General features: G+C 36.9%; 1 protein-coding gene across 1 annotated transcript; it reads left to right on the forward strand.

Annotated features, from left to right (window-relative positions):
- The first annotated feature begins 9,214 nt into the window (after positions 1 to 9,214).
- Positions 9,215 to 11,086, forward strand: LOC108943912 (uncharacterized). Its single transcript, XM_070200747.1, has 2 exons — positions 9,215 to 10,726; positions 10,844 to 11,086. The coding sequence occupies exons 1-2, from the start codon at positions 9,215 to 9,217 to the stop codon at positions 11,084 to 11,086; spliced, it is 1,755 nt and encodes a 584-aa protein (XP_070056848.1).
- The last annotated feature ends 292 nt before the right edge of the window (positions 11,087 to 11,378 follow it).

Raw genomic sequence — 11,378 nt, forward strand, 5'->3', positions numbered from 1 at the left:
TCTTTCATTAGTTTTCAACATAAAAGCTTTTCGGAAATCTGCCCGGGCTGCGCACGCAAATCGAAGAGGGTAATAATGAGATTTTTAAGGCATAAGAGCGCAGATTCGAGTTCTAAAACATAAGATGACCTTTTGGGTCATCACATCCATTTCTTAGAAAATGACATGTCTTCAGCAGGGATCAGGTCCGAAGTCCTTATTCGGACAAATCAGCCTATCTAACCTCGGTCACGAGCCTCATCTATGCTCGAGAATGGGGCTTTGTTGGCCCGGCGAGCAAGCTTGATCAACCCTCCTTGATAGAGTCGGGGACTGTAAAGGCGCATAAGGTGATCGAGGGTGAAAATATTGTGAAGAATCGGAGGAGAATTTCTATTCTTCCAAAGAAAGGATGGATCTGGCTAAGGGTCACGTCATATATCTTGCTGAAGGCAACGATGACAGGGTCTAAGGGACCCAACGTGAAGGGGTAAGTGTAAATACTTAGAAACCCCTCCACGTGGGTAGTAATCGATTCCTCAGGCAATGGGACTACTACATGTTTTTTGTCCCAGTTGCATTCCTCTTTAACTTTGTAGAGGATTGTTTCGGTGATTGCGCATAGGTATCTCGAGACCGGCTCACATCGGCCCGGTACCGAGGAGGCCTTTTTGACCTTAATGTCAGTGATAGTTGGGCAACCTACCAGAACGACTTCCTCAAGGTGGGGCTCCGCCGCAGCCTCACCACCGGCGAATCATGATGAAGAAACAGCCTCCTTTTGTAGCACGGTTTTGGAAGTTTTCGCCATTGATGAACAAGGGAAAAGAGAATTAGGATGGTATGCAGCTTGATTAGAGTTCTAGAAATTTGGGTGTGAAAATTCTGAAGCAAAGTGGGTTTTTGAATAAAAAGCAAGAGTAGAAAGAGCTTTGAGTGTAAAAGTTTGAATGAGAAAATCTAGAGTTCTTATAGGTTGCTGGCGACGGTTTAGAATGGTAATGGGCGACCAACGACTGATAGGCATTTAATGCTTTGGTAACTGGACCGACGGGACATTTCGTCGTATACGTCATAATCAGGCTCATCGCTGACATCATTACCCATCGAGTTGGAGTTCAAAAATTCATATTGTTTCTCGCCATCTTATTTCTGAGAAACGAGGGGACTATTTGTATACGGTCAAAACCGAGCTCGCCCTTCGTATGACTAATCGAGACTGGAACATGATAGACCAAGGTTCAACCTCGTGTAATATCGAGCCATGATGCGAAGTTAGATTGCCGAGCTCGTGACCCAGAAACCGATCAAGATCGAGATCGGCCAAGTTCGAGACCAAGCAAAATAAAGACCGAGCGAGACCAAGGAAAGCTTATCGAGCCAAATGACATAAAGTGAAATATCCGCAACTGGGTGAGAATCACGGCAAAAATTCCGACGCATATCAAGGAGAGACCAATTAATTAACCTATCATGAGATTCCTTACTGTATTTAGGATTATATCAAGAGTAGGACTCCCCTACTATATAAAGGGGGTCTGATCATTTGTAGAGGGGCATTACATTTACGCAATAAAAAGCAATACACTGCCTTCTTTCAGCTTTTAATATTTTGTTACTTTGTTTATATACTAGTGGAATCTTCACTTGGTTCGAGAGTGATCTAACTCAAGGGCCAAAGCTATACGATTCGTTTGGTTTACGTTTATTTCTTTCTACAGTTAATTTCAAATATCAATTTATATGTTTTCTCAGCTTGTGCCAAGTTATATAACGTATCCTTAGAGCCACGTATAAATTCAATTGTTATCCGTTTAGGGTAAACGGTACGCATAAAATTCCAAAGGCAAGTAAGTTCTAAGCAATTAATATCTTCCGTTTCGTCAATTGCCGTGTTCGTAAGAATACAATGAAGAAATCCTCAGTTTTCTTCTTTTCTATGACACATTTCTACTTTTCTTCTTTCTTAACTTTATGATTTGTCTATGCTACAAATTCTATCTCTTTGTCACTCACTTATATCTTTATTTCTTCACTGTTACAAACATAAGATTATTTGTATATCAAGGAGAATGATAGATACATACTCAGCAATAAATTGATGCATGGTTTTAGCCTGGATATCATATAAATCCAGCAAAACAGAGAAGATGTTTTCATCTTAGGGAGATACTAACACTGAAATTGAGAGGATGAAGAGTAAGGGATGCATGTGTTATGTTTCTCTATAGACTCACTCGCGCATCGTAGTAATGGAGAGGAAAAAGAGTAAGGGGTGACTCTTTTGGTGACTTTGGGCTTCCAAAATAAGTTTGGACTCTCCACTTCTACCCATCGAATCTACAGAAACATGGTTAGAGTACATAATATCATTGGTACCGGGATCTACACTTGAACCTTAGCTAAAAACTGAAACATGCGTTTTAAGAGAAGTATTTTTTTTTGTGGAATTTTACTTCCTACTGTATTTGTCTCTCATGTCGTCTATTTACTTCTTTTATTCACTTCATTCCTACATTGTTCCTCATGTATCAAGTTACATCTTTTTAAGTATTTTAATTTAGTATGCCTTAACGACAGCTCATTTTTCTTTAAATCTCTGGGTATTTTTTATTTTTTTTTTTAATTTACAGTTGCTACTTTTTTTTTTTTAATGTTTACAGTTTATTCGGTCCGGTGATTTATACATATTTTACTTGCCTAAGTGCAGTATATGCAGTAGAATAAAGATCAGCGATTGCGTCAAATCTGAATTTCTCTTTAGATCATTGTGTTTCTCCTAAACTATCAGTATATTTTTGCTTCCTCATTATTGCGTCTCGTGTAGTTGTACAAAAATAAATAGTGCTCTCTAAGTTCCCAAATAAATTATAGTGAATGTCTTTCCTAAAATGAAAATTTGGTCTTACTTCTTGGACAAGAATCAAAATGAACATGTTGGAAATTGTGTTAAGATATGTTTTGCCTAGGATTATAGAGATTTTTAGCTTGTAGTTTGTCTTGAACTGTTGCATATATTACTTCTACAGTTTGACTTAATTAATTTACCGGTTGATAAACATTTAACATCCTCATGTTTGACGACGTTAAGATCTATTGCAGCCACTAAAACTTCTTTTGGTTCATTTAATTAACTGAATCTTATTGTCAAATGTTTGCATTGATTGCTTCTCTTCAATTTTCACCAATTATATTGCTCTTTACGATCAAATTTCGGTTCTTCATCAACAACGGTGACCATCACTTTTGCTTTTTGGTTTCAACTGTTCTTTAAATTTGTTCACCTATTTGGCGAAATGGTACATTTACTCACTTGCCTCTTTAATTAGTCACGATGGCATGAAGCTCTTCTAAATTTTGGATTTCCGTCTTACTCTTCGAATGAGTTTAATTCATTTATTGGATTACGTTTCTCTCTCTCAATTCCAGTCTTTAGCGTCAATTATGATGGAACTAAAGATCAATAAGCATGATTCAGTGTAAATGACAAATATAATCTTTGCAAGTGAAGATCTCATGAGTTTTCTCTACCATCATTTTAACATTACTTTGACTTTATTATTGCATAAAGTGTAAGGAAGCTCTTCTCAGCCTTAATGGGCTTTGCTTTTTAGGATAGAGATGTGCAATGTATCTTAATGGAATGGTGGACTTTAAAAGCTTCAAATGGCATCACTCAATATTTATGTTAAGTGTTCCCTGCCTAACATTATAGGGAGTTTGGAAAATGAAATGTGCGCCTAAATAGATTATAGAGGGGATGTATATTGTTGGGCTTATACAAACTACTTCGAGGAGGATCCTCGACTATACTCCTAATGTCACTCCCACACGTAAGCTACTTATTTGATTTTAAATTACTTCCCAAATTATTTTTAACTTAGAAAGTGATAGTTAGTCTTTGATGGAGAAATTGTAGAAGAAGGTTGAATGAGTTTTTGGCCTCGATTTATAGTATGGTGGGTTGTATCACGAAAGGAGGTGCATTTATGGAGATTTTAATATGCGTAAATGCAGAAGGAAAATATATCACATGTTTACATATATTTAATCGCTTTAAGAATCTAATGTGAACGAAACGTTTCATATTAATCTCACCCTTTGTTGAAATGCTCATATTTCCTATTGCCAAGGCTAAGTAATCTGTACTGAAGATATTAACCAATTCATTTTTTTTCCAAATATACCTTTGTATAAGTTTAAATATTCTTCCTCAAATATAGAGAATAATATTTTGATGAATTTTACGTATTAAAAATTCGCGCGAAGTGCGAGAAGTTTACTAGAATATATATATATAGTGTCTCGGAAAGTAATGGACATCAATGATCCCACTCTCACTAACACAAACTTATTCAATCTCATATAACTTGGATGCAAAAGAACACACGAAACTCTGACAAAACAGGTAAACACAACGTCTACAATTCACATTATTCCACACAAGGAGTCTCTTACTTGATCTTTGAGCAATCAACATCTGGACTAATCTTGAAAGGAACCTTGGCCTTACATATTCTGGGAATACTAGCAACACGGCTGAATTCTTCTCTGGTAACGCCTGAATCGATGCTCTTCAGGCATTTGCAAGCGCTTTGGTGGTCAGCTGTGGTACGTGCAACGATAAGGAGAGATTTAAGCCCGTTACAACACTCTGACGGCACAATTCCGCCACCAATTACGTAGCCAAGACATGATCTCAGGCTATTAATCACCGTGTCGCACGTGACGGTCTCATCGGCAGCTATAGGTGCTGCCGTGGTGGTGATTGTGGCCGTGATCACGGCCACGACCACCAACGGGATGCAAATAAAAAGGAATGAAAGTAGTTGCTTGTTTAGCATTCTGGAGATGGCCAATAATTTGTGATTTCCTTATCAATATATATATCTACTATCAACAGGTATCATTATATATTATAATGGTCCATGTCATGACACCAAGGCCTTTTAGCCTTGTCTCTTCTCTCTGCCCCACCTTGTCCCTCTGCCCTAAATGGAATCCAACAAATATTTATCAATCATGTTAGTTAGATAGTTATTGCCGTATTTTAGAAGCTCACATTGAATATGTGAATTACGTTCGTAGTTGATGAAGTAGGTTTCTTACCAGAAATGTTCAATTCTTCCAATTGAACCCATTCTTAACCCTATGTACCTCCATGGAACCCACCCCCCAAAAAAAAAAAAAATTGTCACTGATCTCATTTTAGTGTTATAGTTTAATGATTGTAATTTTACTTTGTGCTTTTTTACTATTCTTTTGTATTTTTTTTTTTTAACCACGCAACAATAACTTAGTGAAGGCTAAGCGGGCGCAATGAAGGAAAGGCCAAACACTTTGGGCTAACAAAGCTAAAACCTAAAATGCTTGTTTTGGGTATATTTATTGGTTGGCTTACCTGGCGGGTTGAGTTAGGTGTCATCACGACTTAGTGAATTTTTGGGTCGTGACATCGAATAACACTTTATTAAAATAACCCAGATTAAGTATGCCAATCGGTAAACTTCGATTAATAACTTAACAGATAGGTAGAGAACCTAATAGAGAGTGTAAGCACGTAATTTTTGATCCGGCACGTTTTTGAGCTATTTTAGTGTTTAAAATATTTATTTAACTTAACTTTAATTTTTATAGTGTTTCAATCAGTTTTTACGTCAAATTACAATTTAAAAAAAAAAAAAAAAAAACTCAAAAATATTTTCATTTTTAGTTTAAGGTCAGTTAGTATATTTATGTTTATAGTATTTTAATTTTACCATGACTTTAGCCTATTTTCTCTATTTTTACTTTATTATAACATTTAAAAATATAAAAATATAGTTTTACTTTTAATATTTAATTTTATTTTAGTAGTTTATTAGGAGTGATTTTTATAAATACATTACATTATTTTAGTCTTCTTAGCCCAAAATTAAAACCCAACAAGACATGGACCCAACCCAATTTCCTAAATCCAAGCCCAATCCCTTAACCCTAAGCCCCTTCTCCCTACCTAAAGATAAATACACACCTCACCCAAAATAAAAACAAGAAAAAAAAGTTGCCGCTCTTCTCCTCTCTAAAATTTACTCTTTGCCTATTAGTTATCTCCTAAAGAAAAAGCTTTAACTTCAATTTAACTTCAACACCTCTACTGTTTCTATTTGGTATTTACCATAGCAGAAATTTGGTTATCCTTTATTATTTTAGTGGAGTCTGCTTTTGTCCGAGGGAAAAGAGTAGAGTCGAGGTCGAAGTTCGATAGCGCATCTAAGACCCGCCTCAGCTCGCTGCCCTACAAAAGCTCTTTGAGTTTCGGTTTTCTCTGGGTCGAGTAGAGTTCGAGTTCGTCCGTGAGATTCGAGTGTTTTCCGGCGTGGTCTTTGGTTAACGAGTCTGGTATTATCGGCTCGATCTTCTTTGTAAACCAGCTGAGAAGTGTGTTTTTTTTGATATTTCGAAAGTTATTAAAAGGTCCGTTTTCGGCATTTCCTTAGTTCTGCTTGTTTTCTTTTGCTTATTATAGTTTGGTGTTTATTTTTGATTAGCTTATGCCTATTTTGTGTCAGCATTGTTTTAGTTGTTGCTTTGTTTGGTCTTGTTCATTTTCATAATATTCTGTTGGTTTATTCCTTTGAGTTGTGAGGGTTAAAATCGTTGGTGAAATCTATTAAGCAGTTTGGTGGATGTTTAAGTCGTTCTTGCGTGATAACATACATTTATCTTGTTAATTTGACTAGTTTGTTCATTTTTTTCTTAATATTAATTGTCTTGTTCTCTGAATTATGATAATAGATTTGATATAATGGAATTTGGATTTAGTATGTTGGGTCATTAATCTGTTGGGGCTATAGAGTATTGGTACATGTTGGCCTATTTATTCCGTTAACTAATTTACTTTATTCTTCCACAAATAATTTCATATTTCTTGACCTTACAATAATCTCAAATTAGCTTTAGGAAAATAATTAATGAACATCGTAGTTTTCTTTAAGCGCGATTAATAATGAATCATCGTGGTCATGGGTACGGTTCCCGTGGCATAGTTGCGATACATAAATCCCAATTCGAGTGCGCGTTTCACGCGACTCGACCACAACTTCGAATAATAATAAAATTTAACATGCTGTAAATTGCGGGTGCATTTCATGTGGCGCGGTTTGTGATGTGTACCAAAATGACAAGTGTACGACATCGTGACTTGTTCCAGAAATAATTTTATAAATAATTAAAAGCGGTTAAAAAGTAAAAATGCACAATAGGCTTTAAACATGTATTAAATCAGATAATTAGGCTGATTATTGATAGTTGAGCGACCGTGCTAAAATCACGGAATTCGGGAGTGCCTCACACCTTTTTCCGAGTTAACAGAATTTCTTACCCGGTCTTCTGTGTTCGCGGACCATAAATAAGAGTCAAATTTCCTCGATTTGGGATCTGAAATAAACCGGTGACTTGGAACACCATAAATTATTCCAAGTGGCGACTCTGATAAGTAAATAATCCCATTTCGATTAATGTCACTTTAATTGGAAAAACTCCCTTATCCCCTACCCCCACGGGAAAAAGGAGGTGTGACAGCTCTGGCGACTCTGCTGGGGACCGAACCCAGAATCTCTGGTTCAGGGTTCAAAATTCGAGCTTAGATGACTGTTATACTTGGCTCTTACTTATTATCTGATTTTTACGTGTTTGAGCCTAATGTGCTAAATGCCTCGTTTACCGCTTTGATATTGTTTGGATTGTATATAAACTGTCACGAAACCCTTCTTCTCTCTGAGTCTTCTAAATCTTCTAGGAAGTGCACGCTGGCGTGACTTCTTTTCTGTTAATGTCATATCCTAATTTAGAACGAGGATCGGATCAGTTACAAAGCCGGATGGCCTTTTGGTTACCGGTACGTTGCCCTCCCTCGGCTCGAGTTGTCCGCTCGGGTGAGCAAGGTCTGGATCCCTAGTAGGAACGTTTGTTTGCATCACGTGCATTTGACCTTAGGGACTCAACACAGGGGTTGGGTCCGTCTAGGACAGGTGTACCCAAAAATTAAAAGACCATCCTGATGCATTTTACGTGCTACTTATGTTTTTATTTGCTTCAGCTTGTATGTTGACCGGCTTCTAGAATAGGGAAAGAAAATCAAGAAAAAAAAAGTGAGGTAGGTATTTGAAACATTTCGAAACTCTGCGGAAATTTTGAAAAAAAAAGAGAGAAAATAAGCCAATGCTTTCAAAAGTCACTGTTTCCCTTGTTCCGTCAAAACTGGCAGAACTACGCGGGTCTGATTCTCATCGGATGTGAGATACGTAGGCAAACCTAATCGGTTCCGGCCCCCAATTTTCAAAAATCTAAAAATATTTTCCTTTATTTCCTTCTTTAGAAAGTCTTTCTTTGAGACCCCAATTTTCAAAAATCTAAAAATATTTTCCTTTATTTCCTTCTTTAGAAAGTCTTTCTTTGAGACCATAATTATTAAAAATCCAAAAATATTTTCTTTACCTCCTCTTTAGAAAGTCTTTCTTTTAGGCCACAATTTTCAAAAAATCCAAAAATATTTTCCTTTACTTCCTTCTTTGGAAAGCCTTTCTTTTAGACCCAAACTTTTTAAATATATATATATATATTTTAGACCCAAACTTTTTAAAATATATATATACAAAAATATTTTCCTTTTAATTTCTTCTCAAAATCCAAAAATATTTTCATTCTTCTTTCAAAAATTGAAAAGAAAATTCAAGATTCAAAAATATTTTCATTTTTTTTTCTTTAGAAGTATTTCTTTCATAAATTCAAAATAAAATTCTAAAAATCCAAAAATATTTCCTTTCTTGTTTAGAAGTTTTTCTTTCGAAATTCCGGAAAAAATAAAAACTCAAAAAAAAAAATATTTTCTTTCTTCTTTAGAAGTCTTTCTTTTCAAAAATTCAAAAAATAAATAAATCGAAATCCAAAAATATTTTCTTTCTTATTTATAAGTCTTTCTTTCAGAAATTAGAAAAAAAATAGTTAGTTTATTTCCTTTATTCTTGATCTTCCCGAACTACGCACGATCTGATTCATGTTCCCACATGATACGTAGGCAACCCACATCAGGTTCGATCGACCAAAAAATAAATAAATAAAAAAATAAAATAAAAATGATGATGATAATAAGGACCGACTGAGTCCATTCTAACGTGTCTCTTGTTTTGAATCATAGATAAAGTTTGAGGTGGTCGGTTTGTGGTAAGTTGGCAACACAATATCCAAGGGAAAAATGCCATTGACAACTGGCATCAAAGCTGTTACAAGTGCTCAAGAGACTCAAGGTCAGAGGGTTCTACATGAGTCTACTGTGGTTGAGGAAAATAGAGTACTGAAGCAGCAAATGACTGAAATGTGTCAAGCATGGGCCAATGGCCAAGGACCGCCTTTTTCTATTCATGGTTTCCCAGAGTTCACATCCATTTCGACTACTACCATTCCAGTCTCATTGCCCGATCAATCCTATCCACCTGGGTTCAGTCTTTATCCCAACTGTATGACTACAACTGAAACTTCTGTTGCGCGCTCCCAAAGTGTGCCATTGACAACCAATCAGACAACCACTAATGTTATACCCGTCTTCACCATCCCACAACCGACGGTGGTGCAAAAGAAAACTCACGAGTCACAATTTGCTACTCAACAAGAACAATACCATTCTCCTGAGTACCACTCGTACCTATTCGATCTTCCTGCAAAGATTGAGAATCCTGCCCGTAAGATGGCACAGGAAGAAATGACCCAAAGAATGAAAAGCTTAGAACAACCGTTGAAAAATATGCAAGGGTTGGCAGGTAAGAAGAGTGTTGCCTTCAAGGATCTATGTATGTTCCCCGATGTTCGTTTGCCACTTGGTTTCAAAATCCCCAAATTTGAAAAGTATGATGGACACGGCGACCCCATAGCTCACTTGAAAAGGTATTGCAATCAGCTAAGAGGTGCGGGAAGAAATGAAGAATTGCTAATGGCTTATTTTGGGGAAAGCTTGACAGGGGTGGCCTCTGAATGGTTTATGGATCAAGAAACCTCTCACTGGCATGTCTGGGATGACATGGCCCAGGCCTTTGTCAAACAGTTCCAATACAACATCGATATCACCCTAGATCGCAATTCCTTTTCAAACCTGAAAAAGAAACCAACTGAAAGTTTCAGGGTATATGCCATTAAATGGAGAGAGCAAGCGGCTAGAGTTAAGCCACCCATGGATGACCACAAGTTAATCACTGTCTTCCTTCAAGCTCAAGAGCCAGATTATTTTCAAAACATGATGTCCGCAGTGGGCAAATCCTTCTCGGAAGCAATCAAAATTGGAGAAATGGTTGAGAATGGCCTTAAGACAGGCAAAATTATAAGTCAAGCAGTTCTCAAAGCTGCAACTCAGGCTGTCCAGATTGAATTCGATAATTTTAGTGACACGAATGAGAAGGATGGAGAAACCATGATGACAATAAGGTCGAGAAGAGGTCCTAGGAGAACATCTCGAAGGTATGAGCAGCCTCATCAGGTTTCTGATGATTCCCCTGAGCACTACTATCCACCTCAGAACCCACAATACTCTATTGCTCCACTTCAGTATGTTGTCCAGCCACCAAGACACCCCAGAAGGCGAGCACCAGCACCACAAAATTTCCACCAGCTTCCACAAAATTTTCAAGTGCCCTATAACCCACATCCAAGCCAGGGGTATAAAGGGGAACAAAGGTTGAAAGATAATTTTACACCAATAGGAGAGTCCTATGCAAGTGTGTTTGAGAAATTAAAGCATTATGACATGATTGCACCTATTCCTCCAAATTATGTGGACCCACGTGCAAGAAACTTTGACCCTTCTAAAAGGTGTGAATACCATTCCAATGCTCAGGGGCACAATGTTGAAAGTTGTCGGGATTTGAAAAGAGAAATAGAAAGGATGATCCAGGAAAAACTGATAGTGATCCAAGATAATGACACCCAGAATATCATGCAGAATCCTTTATATGCACATGATGATGCACACTTTGTGGGGATGATGTGTGGTGACATGGAGTATGAGAATCCTCTCGGGAACTTGCCAACTGAAATTGGAGAAGACCATGGTGATTCTAATGAGCAAATTTGTGGCTAAATGTCAAACTTAGCAATTGAAAAGTCATTCCCTCCTCACTAGGAAGGAATCTTGGTAGCTTTTTTTTGATGTTTTTTCTATTATTTGGGTTATTCCAGGGTGTGATCCAGATTTTATTTGTTTTATTGAGTCAAACCCTTCTATCCCTCTATTTTGTTTGTGTGAGTCTTGTCTGTTTGTTTTGTTGCTATTTTCATTAGCAGGGTTATTTTAGGGTCGTAACTCGGATTTCAGTTTGTTTGTCTTATTGTCAAATCCTTCTATCCGTTATTCAATAAAATACAGTTTGTCT

Source organism: Nicotiana tomentosiformis, chromosome 4 (genome assembly GCF_000390325.3).
Source record: "Nicotiana tomentosiformis chromosome 4, ASM39032v3, whole genome shotgun sequence".
Lineage (NCBI taxonomy): Eukaryota > Viridiplantae > Streptophyta > Magnoliopsida > Solanales > Solanaceae > Nicotiana > Nicotiana tomentosiformis.